This window comes from Populus trichocarpa, chromosome 5, assembly GCF_000002775.5.
Source record: "Populus trichocarpa isolate Nisqually-1 chromosome 5, P.trichocarpa_v4.1, whole genome shotgun sequence".
Lineage (NCBI taxonomy): Eukaryota > Viridiplantae > Streptophyta > Magnoliopsida > Malpighiales > Salicaceae > Populus > Populus trichocarpa.
Genome location: NC_037289.2, coordinates 20,956,264 through 20,977,236, shown reverse-complemented (window position 1 = coordinate 20,977,236; position 20,973 = coordinate 20,956,264). Strand labels below are relative to the sequence as shown.

Genomic DNA, 20,973 nt, shown 5'->3' with positions numbered 1-20,973 from the left:
AGAAGATCAAACTCCAACTCACTGAGTTGGTGTGTGTTTGTACGCTGCAGGGTATTGGTCTGAAATGAAAGATGATTGATGTTGACTGGAGGTTTTTTCAACAAGGACTTGTTCTTAAACATAGCTTTAAGGGGAAAAAAAAAAAAAAAACCCTTAAGAAAAACCTGGTCTCAACGATTTTAGGTTTAATTCGCTACTTCATTTTTGAATTTATCAAAATCATCTAAAAATAATTTAAAACAAATAAAAAATATGTTTTAAAAAAACACAGCCACGCAGCTGCAAAAACAAAAGTAATTAGTACTTGTTTCTAGAATATTAATTAATCTGTACATAGTAGTAATATTATAGCTATATATATCCCTTAAATTTGCAGAATTAAATTTGTTTTTATATTCGAATGGATAACCACTAAAAAGAAGAAGAAGAAGAAGCCAGCCATATTAGTCAACGAGTTGAAAAAAACATGGCGAAGTCCCCACTATCAAATCACTCAAGTACGAGCTTTCTTTCTTTCTTTTTTTGTTTTTTTTAAGTAGCCTACCGTATAAGTCACAACTTCCCATTCTATTTTTAATTGTATTTTTAGTTTGATAATATATTAAATTAATATTTTTTAATATTTTAGGATAATATTAATGTAATAATTTTAAAAATTAAAAATAAATCTAAAAATATTTATTTTAACATATTTTCAAATAAAAAAATTGTTTAAAAAAAGACTTTATACTATAATTTCAAATACTTTCTAAATAAGATGGTATCTCTAAGCGTAGTTTTCTTTCTTTCTTTCTTTCAATGAGCCATCTATGAGATTATAACTCTCGGCACAAGTTTTTTTTTTCCTTGTTTTTTTAGCTTTTTTTTTAATTGTTTGTTTAGTATTGTGTTTTTCTTGAAAAAACATTAGATTTATATTTTATTTGAGTATTTTATTATTATTTAGATGTATTTATATAAAAAAATAAAAGAAATTATTTTGATGAGGACTTTGTGGGGATATTTCGTTTTCGTTACTTCTTTTCGTTAAAGAATCTGGGAGGAAATTAACAGCGCATCCTTGTGTGACCGGAATTGTCTTCAATCCATAAGCTGAAAAATGAAGTTATTATTAGAACAAGGAAAAAAACCATGCGATATGCACGTAAATGTAAAAATGCAAGATCAATTTTCAACGGTGGTAATGATGATTTTCCCATCGCTTGATCCACAAGGTATGCTTGCCTTTTGACCACTTGACAGCTACGTGTAAGGGTAAACCAAACAACTGGCATTTTTTATTTTTTTATTTTTCGTATAATTTCTGGTAAAAACGCTAAGAACATAGAGCAGACCCCAGAGAACATCTCTCTTTCAAGGGCTACGACTTTGGAGCAGTTTTTTTTGTTTGACTATCACTTCCGGCCGAAACGTATTGAGGATAAACCGACGAACCAGTAGAAATGTTGATGGGATGGAAAGACGAGGAGATTTGAAATCAAATATTAGAGTTTAATCTTTCCAGACAAGGCATCAAGTCTCTGTGTGTGATTGAATTCCACACCAGATTTTCCAATTTTCAAAATCTTTTGCTTCCGCCTCGAAACAAGCACTTCCTCGATCTTTACTTGCATGGATTGAATAATATTTTATTACTTAATTTTCTGATGGGTCTTTGAGCCAAACTTAAACGTGATTGCGTGTTGGGAATCCCACAACACCACCAACTTTTGTGTGTGAATCCAGAAGTCCACAACCCTTTCCGTCCTTTTCTTGCTTGCCAGTCGTTCGTAAGGCATCAGTATCATTCATGGAATACAATATGGTATATACATTGTATTTTCAATTGCATGACTGGGTCGTGGATCAACTTCAGGTTAAAATCAGTCGTTAGTTCTATTAATTTTAAACACCCTTTCTCTGTAATGATGGCCATATTCTAAAATCGCAGCCCCCTTGAATTATTAAATGATTATTTACTGGATAGACCGTAGGTTTTCTTCGTGTTGTGTCAGGAATAACCAAGGGATTCCGTAAAAAAACTAATTCCACGTATACAATGGAAGAACAACCCTGCAAAAACTTCCACTCCTTCGGAATGGCATGCCGAAGTTCTTTTCTTTTTTCGTCCACTTTCTCACCCGGCGGTGAGAATCCGAGATCTTTTTCTTGATCACAAGCCAGGAATAAACTGTAGCCTTGCACTTATCTACGCAACTAGTAGCAGGGAGTCCTGATCCTGACTAAAATCCCAAGAAATTGATTTAAGATTTTCACAGCAAACTTCACGACTCATGAAAACAATGGTCATTAGCGTGCGTATTTATTTCACTTTGACAATTCATAGACTCCCCTGATGTTTACTCTTGGAAGGGAACAAGAACAAGTTACACACCCAGCTAGCAGTCTAGTCTACATTCATTATCAACGCAAGTGGGTTTCCAGCTCATGTTGAAATATAAAGTCCATCACGGTGTATTAGAATCAAATAACTTAATCTTCAAATTCTTAAATAATATTCCATACTAACGGCAGAACAAACAGAATAAGACGTGTATATTTCAGGAGTCATGTATCGATATTATATAATATATATACTAAAAAAATCAGGATTTTTGCTCAACTACTACACTGTTTACATGTAGAGATAAGATCCGGGACGCTCAATATCATTTGCAATTTTCATTTCTAGATTATTTCTTGTGCGTCGTAGAATTTCCCAGCATAAAACTAATATGATATCAAATAATTCCTTCTTTTTTTAATATAAGAATGAAAAAAGAAGAAGAGCAGTCATGAAAAACAAGGGGTGAAGGAGACAAAACCTATGTACCACTGCCACACGACCTATGGGTACTTCGGTGCCATCTATTTCCCCTTTCGATGCACACACACCATGTGGTTATTATTCTTCGGAGTCCACAATTATGCAAATTCATTGGTCTAAGCAACCAGATTTGATAGTTGAAAATTCACACCCAGATAATTATTTTATACGCATAAACTAAATTTCATGGCTGCTACGGCATTTATGTTTGCCGCAGACTACTCTCCCTCCCAACCTCCCTTGGAGTCCTTTTCTTCCTCTAAATCCGTATTTCAATGCCATTGGCCTTCGAGTCTCTGGACATTCCAAAGAAAAATTAATGCGAACATTCCCTTTATTTTAGATTATTTTCTATTTAATAAGAGAGATAAATTAAGAAATTAATTAGAAACAATCGAGAAATAAATATAATCCCCAAGGAGGAAAAATCATATATATATATATATATATATATATATATATATATATATATGTATATCACCACTCAAGCATCGTAAATATATACCAATATAGACAACAAATGAGTTCCGTAAATACTGTTTTAACATCAAGAACTTATATGGGTTGATCGTGTTTTTCGCGGGCTTATTCCTGCAATAAATCTCGACAATCAAATATTATTTCATTTATAACCATGAATAATTCAACTTAAAATAAGAAAAATCGTTTAAGAAATTCTTCAAATAAAATAAGAACTTATATGATATATTTTTATAAAATAAAATAATAAAAACAAATGGAGTCAAATAAAGAAGAAAAGTAAGTCCATCCGTATTCACCAATGCCTAGCTATATCAGGGAAGAGCAGGGCAGCACCAAAGGTTCCTTTCACGAGCTTGCAATGGACGGCAAATAAGAAAATTACTTCCACTTCGATATCGTCATGCCTGATGCATTGGCATTTCAGCATTTGTTTTGTATTTTCATTGAATTTACCTGATAAGTCATAAACCTACCACATCATTATTGTTGCTTCTTCTCCAATCTTTTTTCCCCTCTCGCATTGCTCTTGTAATTATTTCTCCACCGCAGTGTTTTTGACAATATGATAAGTAATTTTTTTTTATTTTTTTAAAATAATTCTAGACAACAGCAGCTCAAATCAAATTTTTGAAATATGGTTGCAACGGCGTTCCAACTAAATCTACATCTATTCCAGCACACACAAATGGAAGTCCGAACTCCTCATGCTTTGTAATGATTATTTTAGGTAAATTATAAGCTCGTACAACCCAAGCACAGGTTCCACGACACAGTGTTTGAAGGTTCGAGGTCACAGGTTTCAATTCCCGCATTTGGAGGCCAATTATCGCCCAGGCATTCACACAAGTGAGCCGTAATCTTGTTGGGTGCCGTGTGGCGATGCAAGTCGTGTATTTGGCCAGGAAAAATTCTAACCTTCAGTTGGGGGCTGAGGGAGGCAAGTCCTTTAGTCTACTTTCCTCAAATAGAAAATGAACCGTGTCAAATCGTGAAGTGACTGACCGATTTATAACGAATAAACAGTCACTTTTATCTCCTTTGAATAATTCTATTTCCTCTTGGTTTCCTCGGAACATCAGTTCAAGAGAATAGACCAGTGTAATTCGACATATTTTTATCTTTTAGGATCCTCTTCTTCTTCAAAGTCTTGCTAAGAATCAATTGAGCTCGGTCCGTGTTGTCCTCTCATCGACGCAACCATTACAAAGAGATGCCCCCCCTCGTATGCAGCACGCCATGTACTAGCATTCTGCCACTTGTGTTTCTGTGTTTCGGGAAAAAAATTCGGACAGAATTCATTGCATGGACCTAATTAAGTCATGTTTTTGAAACGACCAGTTAATCCAAATTCCAGCACGCTTAATAAGATTATCTCTGATGCAGTCCTTAATTTGTCTTCTTAAGCTTATGTTGAAATCGAGGATGAAATCTTGCTTTAGATTCTTCAAAAGAAAACGTCATACCAAATGTATATACTTAGCACCTAATTTTCCATTATTAGAATTGTTTAGTATAGCCGATTATTTCTGAAGAATTATAAACATGTATAGAAGAGAGTAACATACAAATATATTAGATAAGAAATAAGTATAAAATATAGAGCAATGTATATACAATACTTATTTGCGTAATTTTGGATTAATTAAAACAAGAAAAAAAAGAATTACTTTCAAGGATCATATCTTTTATCCTTAAGACTACGAACATTGTATGTTAATTGATACAAACCATGTTGATGCAAGTACTCTTTCAAGATTTCAATAACAACATCATGAAAGAATGGATTTTCAATCAAGGCTTACAAATATTTTTGTCTTAACTTAATGAAAAAAATATCTATTGTGCGTGCTTACAAATATATATATATATATATATATATATATATATATATATATATATATATATATATATAGAGTTTAACGTGGGTGTCCGGGTCAGCTTGCGCGCACCTCGACTAATCCCACGGGCCCTGAAGTTAACGACCATGTAAGCCTCCAGTGGCCATCATATAAGCAACCACATGGCTCGAACCTGAGATCACAGAGGGAGCAAACCTCTTGATCCCAAGCTCTTACCCTGAATCTCCATCTAGATGGTTATGCTTACAAATATTTTTGTCTTAACTTAATGTTGTGTTTTTAGCGGCGTAGAGCAAGTTAGGGATCTAGTGATAACTATTAATGCTTACAATATCAATATCTTTTAGAGATTTTATAGGGGTAAAAGGTTTATAGGACCTAAGACAGTAAGACAGTGATTTGGGATCCAAGTATAGCCTTGGTTTATTTTCTTTGGCTACACAATTTATGTTTTTAGCGGAAAATTAATCTCGTGGTCCAAATTAATTAAAAGTTTATTTTCTTAATTGTGTAGGATCTCTTCCTATAATTTTGTAATTTTGTTTGTTTCTTCTTCTTCTTTTTTCTTATTTGCATGATATTCCATTATATTTTAGTCCTTAGCCATATTGGTCCCTTTTTCTTTCTCTCTTCTCATTTCACTCCCTAAAATTTTATTTTAATATTTTTTATTTTTATTTATCTATTTTATCATACAAAATAAAATGAAACAAAATACAAAAAATTATGAAAATTGGTTGAACTTCATTGAGACATATTTTGAAAAGGAAATTATATTTTTAAAAATATATGAGAAAATTAGGGGTTAAAAATGGATTATGACACGTTTTGCAACTCATATGATGTCTTTTTTAGTTTTTTATGGGGTAATTCGTGAAGTATATAATTAACAGCAAAATTTTTTTTCCCCTCGTGAGTTATAGAAGGCTTCCAAACTTATTAACGACTCATTGTTTTTTAGAGTTTGGTTTTACATTCAACAATATCATTTTACTTATATGGATAAGAATCACTAATCTAATGGATGCTATCACTTTAAAAATAAAATTCATTAAGATATACCTCATATTTTTCAACTCTATTGCTTTTTGTTGCTTTTTTTTTATCGAATTGGTTTTAAACTTTATTTTTATAATCCTTAAATATTTGAAGAGCCTTAACTTTTTTTTTTTTTCTAAATAGATATAATATCATGCGCAACCAACCATTTATAAATATAAAACTAGAGAGCAAAAGAATAAGGAAGAGAGATAATGTTTTCCTCCATATAAAACTGAATCCTCCCACCCCCCCCTAGGAGATTAGGGATAAAAACAAATGTTAGAATTAATTTGAATTAGTCATAATTAATTCCTGACATTAATTCTTGGATTAATTTCTAGTTTAAAAATAAACATAGAATTTGAAAAACAAAGTTGTCTCTATCTTAATTTCTAGTTTAAAAATAAACATAGAATTTGAAAAACAAAGTTGTCCCTATCTTAATTTTCAGTGTCAAAATTCAAATTTGAAATTGTTAAAAAAAAAAACAGACAACATTAATCCTTACTAGTTTAATGAATTTGGACATATAAATAATCGTAGGCCAGCAAATAGATTTATGTATCAGAAAATTATTTTGAACAAACTCCAGCTTGACTCTGGGTTCAAGTGCCAGATTACTAACGTTGTTAGAACTCCTTTTACTACGGAGTTCAAGACAAATGACGGTATCCTCTGATAGCACTATTTTTTTATTTTTTTATTTTATTTCTGAGGCACGTGTATTCGCACGCGCAGTGTCGATTACACGCGGTGACGGAGTCATCCGTCCTGTCAAAAGACAAGTTAGATTTTGGCAAACTCTCTCTCTCTCTCTCTGCGTGTTAACTGAGAACTGACCACTCCTTTTCTGAGTTGTTAGCGTTTAATAACTTCAACTACTTTCTTTTTTTTATTTTATTTTTTATGTGCCTGTCTTTGTTAACAATTTTTATACACAATCTGCTCGGTTTTTTTCGTTGCAAATTTCTGAATTTTCTAGCAACAACATATATATAAAATAAATAAATAAATAGCTTGGATTTAAAATTATTTTTGAACAATAAATGTCATACTGTGGTCGGTTAATTAAATATATTAAAATATAAAGAATAGGAGGAATAAAAGAAAAGGATGCTTTTCTCTTTTTATGGTTTGTCCCATGGAAGCTGTTTTTCACCTTTTCTTTGGTACAACGAAGATGTGTGAATACACAGATTTTTTTGCATCTGTCTCCTTTCACCTTCAGTCAAACTTGTAGGTTTCACTTTCAAAAAGTCAAAACTCACCGCCAGAGGAAGAGGATTAAAATGGTAGTTGTTTTTTAAGGTATTAACATATTAAAGTAATATTTTTTTGATTTTTAGAAATTTATTTTTAATATTATCTTATTAAAAGTATTTGAAAATATATAAAAAAATTATATTTTTTAAAAAACATTTTAAAAACAAAAAAATATTACCAGTGTCTCTGCCGGCTTGCGCAACTGTAATGGACTAATGTTATAAGACCACTACAAATCTACAAGTATAGTGAAAGGGAAATGAAAGAAGAAGCAGAGAGGAAAAAACCCGACAAGAAAAAGAAGACCAGGTAAATTAATAATAATAATGATAATAATAATAATAATATTAATATTAATATTAATATTAATTTCATACTATCCTTCTCTTTTCCTTTTTAATTTTCCTTGTTCAAACCGCGTGTAGGCAGAGGCTCTGCGTAATATTCAAAGTCTAAATCTTTCGGTCTAAAGAACTCACAAAGACCACCAAAACAAAGCAAGACTTCTCTTCTCCTCAAACGTTAATCCTTAGCCCTTTTCTTTTCCTTTCTTTTGTATCATAAATACTGCATTAATCAACATTTTCATTACCAGACGTAGATTTATTTGTTTTATCTTTTTTTTCTTCACTTCCCTAAGCCAACGACCTTTCAAGCTTTCAGTTGATTTTTGCTCTATATATCTCTTCTTGTTTGAGCTTTCTTGGCATTCTTGCCTTCTTGTTTGATTGATGTGGGATATCCTCTGGGACCAAACAAGAAGGGATTGTTGCTATGTTGTCCAGGTCTTTTATTGTTCTTCTTCTTTTTTTACTCTTCTCTGGTGCTTTTGAAGCTATCGCCGGAATCCATGACCATGGAAAGAATGTTAAATCCAACATCTCTACTCTTGCCGGCATCGAATTGCCTGATCATATGAGCTTCAATGCAGTTTCTTCTTCAACAACAAACACAGGTTGTAACCTGGATACTTCAAAGAAAGTCAAACAATCACAGACAATAGTCTCAAAAGAAGATTTTGATCTTCTTGAAGATGATGACGACGACGATGAAGGAGGGGAAGAGGAAAAGGAGGCTAAACAGACGGTCAAACTCCACTTGAAGCACAGGTCAAAGGATAGAAAATCTGAGGGCAAAGAATCTTTCGTGGAATCCACAAACCGGGACTTGGCTAGAATTCAGACTCTCCACACAAGGATCATTGAGAAGAAGAATCAAAATGACATTTCCAGGCTAAAAAAAGATAAGGAGCGGCCGGAAAAGCAAATCAAGACGGTGGTTGCAACGGCAGCATCGCCTGAATCTTACGGAACTGGGCTTTCCGGGCAGCTCATGGCGACTTTGGAGTCAGGGGTGACCCTTGGCTCTGGAGAGTATTTCATGGATGTGTTTATCGGTACCCCTCCTAAACACTACTCTTTGATTCTTGATACTGGTAGTGACCTTAATTGGATTCAATGCGTTCCTTGTCATGATTGTTTTGAGCAAAATGGACCTTATTACGATCCTAAGGAGTCTAGTTCCTTTAGGAATATAGGTTGCCATGATCCTCGGTGTCATTTGGTTTCTTCTCCTGATCCTCCTCTGCCTTGCAAGGCTGAAAATCAGACATGCCCTTATTTCTATTGGTACGGTGATAGCTCTAATACAACCGGTGATTTTGCAACTGAAACATTCACGGTTAATCTCACATCGCCTACCGGGAAGTCAGAATTTAAGAGAGTGGAGAATGTTATGTTTGGTTGTGGTCATTGGAATAGAGGCTTGTTCCATGGGGCCTCAGGATTGTTAGGACTTGGGAGAGGGCCTCTTTCATTCTCCTCCCAGCTTCAGTCTCTATATGGTCACTCGTTTTCGTATTGCCTGGTTGACAGAAATAGTGACACTAATGTTAGCAGCAAGTTGATTTTTGGCGAGGATAAGGACCTCTTGAATCACCCAGAATTGAATTTTACTACATTGGTTGGGGGCAAAGAAAATCCAGTAGACACATTTTATTACGTTCAAATAAAATCGATCATGGTCGGAGGAGAAGTGCTGAACATCCCAGAGAGCACTTGGAATATGACCTCGGATGGTGTTGGGGGTACAATTGTGGATTCCGGCACCACACTTAGTTATTTCACAGAACCAGCCTATCAGATTATAAAGGATGCATTTGCTAAGAAGGTGAAGGGCTATCCAATTGTACAAGATTTTCCAATTTTGGATCCTTGCTACAATGTCTCTGGTGTTGAGAAAATAGACTTGCCCGATTTCGGCATTCTGTTTGCTGATGGCGCAGTCTGGAATTTCCCCGTCGAGAACTACTTCATCCGGCTTGATCCAGAGGAAGTTGTTTGCCTGGCAATTTTGGGGACTCCTCGATCCGCTCTTTCAATAATTGGCAACTATCAGCAGCAAAATTTCCACGTTTTGTATGACACCAAGAAGTCTAGGCTGGGGTATGCACCAATGAACTGTGCAGATGTATGACATCCTAATAGAATCTCCTAATGGTAGGAAACAAACTGTACACATGGTGCTCGGGAGGGAGATTTTTTTTGTTGTTTTATTTCCTTTAAAAGTAGAGTATAGATTCATTTTTTCTTTCTTTCTTTTGAGTTTCAGATAATTATACTCGCTATGATCATGAACACGACCTCAAGCTGCCTTACAAAAATGTATTATTGCAATTTAACGAATCTCTTTTAGAAGTTAATTTAGTGTTTCTTTTTGCCTAGTTGTATAACTTAACTGAGAAAGTTTCCTTGACAAATGACTTGTGTGATTTACACCTGAAGACCATCAGTGGCTCATTCTTGTTCAAACGAGGCCTTGATGTCCACCGGTCCTGCAATCCTGCCCCTGTAATCAGGCATTCTGTGTTGGTACTTCATTATTCACTGGTTGCTCAAAGACTAATGCCCTCTTCCCCGCCAAACCCAGTATAAGATATGTTATTAAAATAAGGAAGAATGGTACAATGGCTGTTTCCTAATCCTGTTGTTCTGCCATAAAAGAAGAACAGAAAGTTGCCAACCTTTTTAGGCATGTCATTTGAACAGTGAACACTATATGCGAGGAAAGGGTCAATGTTTTGCTGTGTCTCCTTATTTCATAATGGCGCACTAATCCTGTCTCCAAATGCTTGACGGTAGCTTTTGTTGAATAAACAGGTTCCTGGAACGAAATAACCGTGCTTTTAGGTGCAAACTTTAGGTTTAACCTCGCGTTTAAAAATTCATTGCTTTTCAGTTTTTCCTCGAACATGTTTCCTTGGCTCACCGAAGTCCAGGTTCAAACCCAAGACCTCTCCCCCCACGAGAGAGTGAACAACATTCGTCTAAAAGTAAACCAAAAGAATTCTAATCTTACAATTGAAGCCAGTGTGTATTCTCCTCATAAAGAAGAAAATAATTTGCTGACAAAACTATGTTCAAGCTTGCTGTCTCTTTTGACTTGAACATCTTGTTTGAAAACTGATTATCCTTTTTAATGACATGAACATGAACTTCAACAAAAAGAATAATTTATAATTGATTATTAAAAAATAACTGCTAAAAAAAAGCTTAAATGCAGGAGCTTTGCCCTTGTGAAAGGCGCTGGTTCTTGCATCATTCTTCGGCAAGATACCAAGGTTTCTTATATTCTAGCCTTCATTGCTTGTTTTGCAACGTGGTTCATCACTGATATAAATAATAATGCGCATCAGATGTGGCATTATTTTGACGTAGAGTAGAATGGCATATCTTGGTTGCTTTCCTAGCTTTTTCCTGTCGCTGTAATGGAGAGGGGGTCAACTGTTAGGGTTAGGTGCGCAAACGACTGTATACCAAGAAAGAAAGAGTCAATCTTTAGGGGGTGGTGGCTATTTGTTTTCTATATTTTCCACCGTCTTTTACTTCCTAGTTGCAACTCAGGCCCCATTAACCAATCTCTTCTCTTCGTGTGCTTTACATAGTCTTTATCGGAAAGCATACGAGCAAATAGGGCTCTTGGAATCAAATCGTCTCTTAGCCCATGCAAGCCTAATCTGGAACTTTTGGGGCTTAGTTAACGCAAACCTGTGCCTGTAGCCCCACCTTTTGTAAATATTATTATGATCTTGCAAGAAAAAGAAGCCTAATCATTGAAGAATTCGCAGATCTGAAATTTGATCTGCACTCGTCATTTTGTTTGTTCGTTCTAATGTTGGGCCTATAATAATAATCTTTTAAATTTAGAGACGCGAGGGAGAAATTAAAATTGCTCTTCCAGCGCGTACGCGACTCGGAGCCACTTGACTATGCTGTCGTTGCGACTTCCGAGTTAATCCAGAAGAGGGAAATAGACTTGAATTATGAAGAAGGGAGGTAAAGAATCGACAGGGCAGGAGCTGGCCACTGTGGCTCTTGCAGGGCTATACGCAACGTTTCATCTTCAGTCATACGCAGCGTTTTATCCTTAGCTATACATCGTTTTTCATTTATGTTTCATTTACTTTCAGTAGAACTTTAGAAGATGGCCACATGTGGTTATATTAGTGTTTAGAATTCCTTAAATGTTGGAAGAATGTTACTGTCACTACAGCTATATCTTGTAATAGAATGGACACAGAAGGTACGAGAAAAATTATAATGAATGAATGAATGAAGCAGAAGACTCGGGTGAATCAGTTCTCTTCTTTAACATAATTTCTATCCCTCCATTTTTGTTATCTCCTTATTTATTGAGGATTTCGGTCCAATTACTGATATTTCTCCTACTCATTCTACTCGAGAATTTGTTGATTGGAACTCGAACTCTCATCAAGAGGTATCAGAGCCACAAACCAAGTGATGAAGATGTTAAAAGGGTATGGCCAAAAACTAGAAAATACAACATCCAATCACGAAGCTAAGTTTGGAGAGATGAAAGATCTTATCAGTGGGTTAGCTAGCTTATCAACAAAGTTCTATCCTGCAGAAACTATAACTATCTATGTGAAAAACCAGTAATGCAAGTAATCAGCAGGTTAATCATGGGGGAGAGTATACTGCAAAGACATGCTGGACTTTAGAAGGGAGGGAGGGTACCATGATCACAAGGTACATAAACCTAAACGAGATTTCTCTAATCTTGATGGTAATGATGTGCACAAATGCCTTTACAAATGTAACCAGTGCTTCGAGATGGAAGAAATTGATGATTCTGGTAAAGTTAAACCGATCTCGTATGTATTACTTCTTTCTAACGGCATCAAAACTACATAAGGTGTGTGTGTGCGTGTGTGTAGCCAGTTTACAAGAGAATGCTTTCTTATAGACAGTCACATTATCACCAGGGTTATTATAAACACGCCTCCCATGTCAAGAACTCAGCCAACCAAACCAGATCTACTCCATATAAAAACATCACAAAAATCCAACACTCATGACTGCCAGTCTGCCACTTACCAAAAACAGCCCCAATCCAGCTCACCAAACCAACTAACCCAAAACTACCCTAGCAAACCCACCAAATCCATAAAAATAAGGAACATAAAGAACCAGAAGAAAAAAGAAACTATATGGTTTCATTCACTAAGCATGACTAGGAAAGTTTGACAAACATTTTTTTTTTTTTTTTATCATGGTTGATTATAACGATGACCATAATTTCAACAACGTTCAAATGGCTTACAAGCGAAAATGAAATCTCACTATTATTTAGAGTGTATTTAGGATTATAGTAGCGATGACAGTTTAAAATATTTTTTATTTAAAAATATATTAAAATAATTTTTTTATTTTTTAAAAATTATTTTTAATATTAGCACATCAAAACGATCCGAAAACATAAAAAAAAAATTAAAATTTTTTTTTTAAAAAAATTTAAAGAAATAAGGTGCGAAACTCACCCTTAGCCATTAACAGTGGAAGCTGCAAATGAAGCCTAATCTTTGACGAATTCGCAGATATGAAATTTGATCTGAACTCATCATTCTTTATGCTTGTTCTAATGCTGGGCCTATAATAATCTTTTGAATCCTTATAAGATTAAAACAAAGATTTTTCAGCTTCTACAACGTTACTGGCATCTCAATGTTCTTTCAAATTCAGAGAGGAAGGACACTTGACTATGCTATATGCTCAGATTTGCAGCAGCAAAAATAAAGGAAGGACAGGCTAATTATATTACGGATGTTCATGAAGAGATTATATAGGCTGAAAGATCGCAATGCATAGCCATTTGGCAGCTTTGTTAGCGATTTCAAAGACCATCATGACCATGGAACAGAGTCAACGATTCCGTTGTATTACCAGAGGAAAGGATACACGAACGCACACGAGCCAGTTAAATCAAAATTCCAATAATAGAATCGATTCATTGCAATCTGCTTTATTGCTCAGATATATATATGTACAATTCTGAGGCTACTCGCTTAAAGAAGGGGAGGAGAAAAGAATGCAGGCCGTGATACAAACGCCCATGTTTATTACTCAATCAATCTACCAAAGATTTACCTATTAATGCTTTGGGTATAATAATGTACATCAAAAATAAAATTGAAGGAAAAACATAATACAACATGCTGATTGCAAGGGTCGAGAGATTACGGACAAATGCTTTCCTACCCACAATTTACCATCACATCTCAATGTCCTCCAGCTCCGGTAGAGGAAATCGCAGAATTGCAGCAACGCCAGTCAACTGAGCCAATTCTGTTTTTGATTGAAAAGAGGGGGAAAAATGGATTCAGGATAATGAATATGATACTCACGCTATCCCCTTAAGTAAATAAAAATGGTACTCACGCTCTCCTGATGCATGCATTGATGAAAATATATGAACAGTGCCACCTGAACCCTTCACTGAGTTGACTAGGTTGACGTACTTTTTTCTCATTGGTATATCAGCATTCCTGAAACCAGTTCATAACAAGATTAATTTCCATTCATCATCTCAATGAAAACACTCCCGTAACCATGGGTCATAAGGTTTATGCCATGTCTAATGTGAGATTCTTGAAATAAGAGAATAAATGATGATATCACTTGAGTCTGCCTCTAGTACGATTAATCTTTAGTGCATCGACCACAAGCTGTCTCATCACCACAAGTTATAAAAACTTCTAGGAAAACATGACATTGTTTCCTCAATGTAGATTCATAAATATTATGGAACATCCATATGGAATCAATTAATTGCATGCAATGTGATATTTCTGAATTAACCAACACACTACTGTTCAAAGAGTAATGCTGGGATGCTAACACTCCCTCACTTTTTTTTATTGACTGATGTGACGTATACATTAAATCATGGTGATGAGGATCTTAGCATTAATATGGTGCTTGACATTAATATAAAAACTATCATAAGTTACCACGTCAGTTAGCAGAGAAGAGTTAAGAAAAGTTTTAGCATCTCTGGCATTCTGTTTGTTCAAATATTTAGATTTACTCTTATTAGGCTAACCTGAATAACTCATCTGTGATGAGTAGAGTTTGCACTGCCATGCGTTCATGAGCAACCTCCACGTGCTTTGGTCCATAGCACGCTCGATCTGGATCCTATCAGAAAACCACAATTTCAATCAAATTTAGATCTCAGAAATGCAACATGAGCGCAAATATAACAAGAAAAGCCGTACTGGGAATGGTTAGGAAAATAATTGGAAACAACAAAAACTAAAAATCATGCATTTCAAGGAAAGAGCCTCACATTTGAAAGCATGTCAAAGAAATCCTTCAGAACTCGGACCTGAAACAAAGTGGGGATAACAAAAAAGAAATTATTATTGCAAACAATTGAAGCAAATACTGAACAGAGAATGCTTCTGCAAACACAACTATGCATTGCACTAGCATTGGGATAAGCATAATTGTTGAACAAGGTAAGAGTGAGACAAGCTGAAATGTTGGTCAACTTGGGCAATCAAAATTACCTCTTGTGCTGCTTTAGTGTCTTTTATCATATTCATAACATTTGGAGCATCTAGAACCTCTTTCAAACTATGCCTGCCAAAATTTAATGTTAAATAGTTAGAAGAAGCTGCATGTAAGAAACAAAACATCATGATAGGCAGTGTGTCCAAAAGATAGCTCATAACCACCTAAACTTTGAAAACCCCTTTGTGCAAAACAGTGCCAATAAGAGAGAATTTGGGTGCCTCCCAAAAGTGATGGGCTACAAAAGAGTAGCTCTGAACTAGCTGTGTCCATAAATGTTACTAGTGTCATATTTGTTCCCAATTTTTCATGAATAATTATCACTTCATGCACCAAATGAAAATCATGGACAAAGATCAAGAGAGTTTGTGCGCTACCAAAAAAACGATAAACTACAGTAAAAGAAAAGGCACATGTTTGTTACATAAAATGATACACAATGAAACAGAATATGTTGTCTGATCCAGGTGAAAAGCAAAGAAACTGGAATGGCAGAAAGAGATCTAGAATGCAGTAAAAACGATGAAGTCCACTGGTTGAATGGCAGTCAAGGACCAGGCCAATCACACACTATAATAGAGATGCCTTACTGGACTCGAGCAATCACAATACAGCACCAGTGAGTGGAAGAATCTTATATATAGATGATGTAATGCATGGACATACGAAGTAAAGGGGGCTGAAATGCACTTATTTCCACCAATTATATTGACATGGATCCTAAAACAAGTGTGTTAGGTAGATTTCTAGAAACTTATCACTAATTACTGTGCAAAGTATTATCCACTGTTCCAAGCACAGTGAGCCTAGAAGCAAAGATTACGAGGACCATACTTGTATCCTGAGCTTGTATGCACAAGAACTATGCGTGACTTGTTCTCAATGATAGGCCTCAGCTGTCTCCTCTCTGCCTCCAACAACAAGTGACGATGAAACTGGTCCTGAAACACATAAGAAATAATTTTCAGGTATAGTACACAATACATTATAAAAAATGAGAAGGAAGCTCCACAAAAGACATCACAGCTATAAAGTAGCAGCAGTCCTTTAAATGGAAAAAAAAAATAAGTATTAGATGAAATCTTTCATTCTAGAAGTGCAGGAAAAAATGATGAAGAATCCAGACCTTTGTGAAACCAGGACTTGCAATCACCGCACACCGAACCACATTAAAATCAACATGTTTCAGAAAAGCCTACAACATATGCATAGAACCCCATCAGTGGTTGTATAAACAAGCACTTCCGTAGTTAAGACAACTGAAGCACACAGTTAATTTTTTGGAATGGAATAAGGTAATGGCAATACAAGTGGGATAGAACTCACCTGTAATAAATGCTCAAAGAACTTATTTAATGCCTGTGAGACATAGAAAGACAATGAGTAAAAAAATGAATTGTTAAGTTCTAGTTACTAAGTCCAAGGACAAACCAAAAGGAGAGGGAAGAACCAGATCCAAAATTCAAAATTCAAGTGAGTTGATCTGTAATTCATAATATAAGTAAAGAAGCATACCGTCTGATAACCAGCTATTGCAGGCCCATGTTTTCGAGGAATTGAAGTTTCTATCTTCGCACGAGTAGTAGTTAAACTGTTACAAAATGGCCACAGCAACATTAGCAAATACATTTAACCCACAATGGCACATTCAAATACCATTCAAACACATTATGATGCAATGGCAATCTCTAAGAGAAAAGGTAGGGACAATTCAATTCTTGATTTTTTACAGCATACATCTCCTTATAATCCAAATCCGTCACAAAATTCTTCTAGAGAAAACATCATCCTGGGAACCAAAACTCACCCCCTTCCAAGCTTCAAAAATGTATTTCCAAATAAATCATGACCTTGAGAACCACAACTCAACCATCCCTTGCTAAGCATGCTCCCTAAATACAAAGGATGCCAGCTGCTCAAGTCACTTCCCCATTTTCCAGCCCCAAAGTAGGGACTCGGATTTTCTAAATATTGATGTTGAATGAGAAACCAAAAAATGAACACGTACAAGTATGCTAAGGGTGCCAATGTACATACAAGCCACATTTCAGCAGATGAGTATGTCCCTTTCTAGCCAAGGACTATGCACATTCACAATTAGACACTTCATGCCAAGATACATCCATGACACACCTCTTATCAATGGTTTGAGGCACCATGTAATCATTGTTGGCCAAGAATTTGTCATGCTGAAGCACTTGATGTGCAAGAGCATTTGAGGAGTTTAGTATGATTAGTCCAGCTCAATCACTGTTGGTTTTGGTGAGGTAAACAGGAGGCATCTGCCCTAACTCAAATAACCACCTAGACTCTCCTACCTCTACAGACTAGCCAATGGGAATGCACACTCCAGCCTTGGTCCCCACGGGATGGTTTCAAGGTGTTGGCTTGCTAACCACAGAGAGTGTTCGTGCATTCAGCTCCATATAGATATCTTCCAACAAAAGATGAATCACAGAAAATTTAAGACACATAGTACTCATATTCTCAACAAGTTATTTTACCTTCTACCAACAAGCAGGATATGTGCTAATCCTTCTTGCATTAAAACCACAGCAAGATCAGCACTTGCAGCAGGATCTGAAATTGTAGACACAGACCATTAGTTAGAAAGTGATTAATCATATTTGTCTATTCTGTAATAATTTTCTTGAGTAACAAAGTATAATCAGAACACAAAGATTTCATATTGCACTGGAGCTCCAAATTGACTTTTTCAAAAAGTCTGGAATGATATCTTCCTGGTATTTACATATGTGACTAGCAGTTAAAGTTGCAAAAAAGAACTTCAATACCACTCATTCCAATGAATATGACAGATAGGAACCATTGACTGTACAAGAAACACTAACATCTACTAAATTATCTGCCGATATATTCTCAACCAGTTGAAAAATAATGGAAAGGTTTGATGGAATCTTGTAAACATTAATGAATACTAACAATAAGTAGAAAGTAATCATATATTCTCTACCAGTAACATCTACTAATTTATCTGCAGATATATTCTTAGCCAGTTGAAAAATAATGGAAAGGTTTGATGGAATCTTGTGAAATATTAACGACTAAAAAGGAATTTAAAAAATGAATAATTGCATCTACACACATAAAGGCAGGGATCTCCAAACAGAGGATGCTGTATGAGCACCCAGCCTTAATAATGTAAGTTTAAAACTGCTAATTTCAACTGCTAATTTTTGACATGTCAAGAGTTCTGAAATTCACATCGATATGGCCAAGAATGCAAACAAAGTTGAGAGATAGTTCTCTACATGACCAAAAAAAAAATCAATCACCCAATTGGTGATAAACAACAGATTGCTCTGGCAGGAATTTGTAAGTTAGTAGTTCCACTACCACCTTTCCCCTAGTTGGGAAAATCTTAATAAAAGCCAACGTATCCCAAGCAGTTTAGCCATGAAGTCCAAATAAGATCAATGACAAGTTTATAACAGGGTGTTTGGCATGCAAACAAGTTCAAATTATACACCTTTTACTAAGGAAAGAACTAACAAGGAAAGTGAGTAATTGGTGAATTAAAACTACATACCAGAAGCCTGATTGAGTACATGCAATGCCATCGAGTCCCAAAGTTCCTACAATATATTGCAGTTCACAAGCTACAAGTCAATAAGCCAGTGACATAGATAACAAGGATACACGCATGGAAAGTTACCAAATTGTATCTCTTGAAAACAAGTTATTATAACACTCATTTGGGATAATTATTATCTGTATTAACCATGAAACATGGTTCACATATTTTTGGAAGAATATCAAATCGTAAATATGATTTTATGTTCCCGAGTTTTGAAAGCTCAACGTCAAATATTTACACTGCAAACAGCATATAAGATAACATGAAGCTTGAAAAACCTACATTACAGAATTTTATATGGTCATAGCTCATTTGGACATCACTCATTCAGTAGTAGTGCAGGCTAGAAAAGCTTGAAAAAACTGAGAGATTGCTTGTAAGCAAGCAAATTACATGCAAGACTACGAAAGAAATAGCTGTTTTTCCTTCATAAATAGTAGGAAAAAAAATAAGCTGCAAAATTCCAAAGCATCCATAAATTTTAAAAAAAGTCAAAGCAGCTCAACCGAGCATAAGCAAGCATACCTTTCTCAATACAAAAGGTCGATGCAGCTCAATTTCTAGTGTATGAAATGCTCCAATCTGCAATGAAAACATCAATGAGCTCCCCACATAAACAAGATAATTCGTTTTTTTTCCTTTTCAGAACCCAGACTAAAATAATGCTTCGCATACCTTCACATATTCGTTCTCTAATACATTCTTTCCACGAATTCGCAAAACAGACCCTACTTTATCATATTCTATAGCCTTAAACAGTTTAAAAAGAAATACAGAACTCTGTTAGTTATGCTGATAACAACAAACAACATACAGCAGGAAGAAAATAAGAAAATAATAGCAAAAATTCCAATATTTTATATAATAATAATAATACCTCAACTTTGATTTCTAACTTAAGCTTAACACGCTCCGCATCTCTTCCGGTAGACGTCTCTCTCAAAACTTTCCTATTTATAACAATTATGTTTAACCTTGTAACTGATTAAAAAACTTTTAAAAGAAAATTTGAAAGAAGACAATTTTTTTTAAAAGGAATACCTGACAGTAACAGCCATAACAGAATCTCCATGAGCTATCAAATTGTAGACAAACCAAAGATCATCTGCATCAACCGGCGTCATCTACACATTCCATTCACAAAAATATATTTTTTTAGAAAAAGGTTGCATGTCAAACCCTAGAAAAAGTAAATTGAGAGAAATTGAAATTGTCTGTACCTTGACGCTACCAGGTCCGTCTGGTACAAGATCTCTTCTATTGATCTTCATGGTATCTCAAAAATAAATAAATAACTATATTTTCGTATGTTTTGTTGGCAGAAAAATTAAAGATGGAGAGGGAGGGAGAGAGATAAGAGCTGTGGGTTTTCAAGGGAAAGCCCAAAGCAGTCTGCGTGTAGGAGAGAGATTGGGTGTGTGAGTGTGTGTTTTATAGGCAGTCGGATTGTGTCGTCCGACCGAGGGATGGATAAATTGGCATAGTCCGACCGAGGGATGGATAGATTAGTTGGATACTCAGCTCATAGTTTTAAAACTTGATCCAGGTAGGCGGGTTGACCAGAACCTGACTGATCTGGAGTGGAAACTGAATCGAATTTAAAAAAAAACCAATTAAAAATTTGACCCGGTAAAACCATGTCGCCCAAAACCCGTAAGACCTGAGTAAACTTAGATGTAACCCGACTATTTATATATATATACACACACACATATAAGTAAAACGTCATCGTTTTGGTAAACCCATTTGCAACATGAAGTCCGAAAACCTAAACTCTTCAATCTGAAAAGTAACATCAGTCGCAAAAAAGAACAGAGAAATTTAAAATCTGGAAACCGGTTTTGCCTTTGCTTCTTCCTCAAATCTTAAAATCTTCTCGGCATGTAATGGGAAGAGAGATGCATGCCCAGTGGTGGTGGTATATTTTAATCTGGGATACGTGGAAGGAGATCCCGGGTTTTGAAACAGAATTACCCTCCCAAATATGAGGAGATTCCTATTCCGTAATCTGGATGGAATCCTGCGAAGATGTCTCTGTTTGAATGCAAT

The 20,973-nt window shown here is 35.3% G+C and overlaps 2 protein-coding genes across 2 annotated transcripts; one reads left to right on the top strand and one right to left on the bottom strand.

Annotated features, from left to right (window-relative positions):
- The first annotated feature begins 7,889 nt into the window (after window positions 1-7,889).
- On the top strand, window positions 7,890-10,153 carry LOC7464809 (aspartyl protease family protein 2). The gene has a single exon (XM_002307523.4). It carries the CDS (start codon window positions 8,227-8,229, stop codon window positions 9,925-9,927), a length of 1,701 nt encoding a protein of 566 aa, XP_002307559.4. The 5' UTR covers window positions 7,890-8,226; the 3' UTR covers window positions 9,928-10,153.
- A 3,575-nt stretch (window positions 10,154-13,728) lies between these two features.
- Window positions 13,729-20,568, bottom strand: LOC7464808 (protein PELOTA 1). Its single transcript, XM_052452806.1, has 16 exons — window positions 20,145-20,568; window positions 19,966-20,048; window positions 19,802-19,874; window positions 19,600-19,674; window positions 19,450-19,506; window positions 18,877-18,922; window positions 17,831-17,906; window positions 16,842-16,917; window positions 16,653-16,685; window positions 16,453-16,521; window positions 16,161-16,267; window positions 15,323-15,395; window positions 15,100-15,138; window positions 14,854-14,948; window positions 14,190-14,296; window positions 13,729-14,096 (listed from the first exon to the last, which is right to left on the bottom strand). Exons 1-16 carry the CDS (start codon window positions 20,193-20,195, stop codon window positions 14,023-14,025), a joined length of 1,134 nt encoding a protein of 377 aa, XP_052308766.1. The 5' UTR covers window positions 20,196-20,568; the 3' UTR covers window positions 13,729-14,022.
- Between the last annotated feature and the right edge of the window lie 405 nt (window positions 20,569-20,973).

Bases quoted from the DNA above. Each gene is read 5' to 3' on its own strand.
- LOC7464809 (XM_002307523.4), top strand. From the start codon at position 8,227: ATGTTGTCCAGGTCTTTTATTGTTCTTCTTCTTTTTTTACTCTTCTCT.
- LOC7464808 (XM_052452806.1), bottom strand. From the start codon at position 20,195: ATGAAGATCAATAGAAGAGATCTTGTACCAGACGGACCTGGTAGCGTC. The intron at 19,675-19,801 runs GTATTATTATTA...AAACTGTTTAAG, and splicing joins AGTTAGAAATCAAAGTTGAG to GCTATAGAATATGATAAAGT. The intron at 14,949-15,099 runs GTGAGGCTCTTT...GTTTTCTGATAG, and splicing joins TCTTTGACATGCTTTCAAAT to GATCCAGATCGAGCGTGCTA.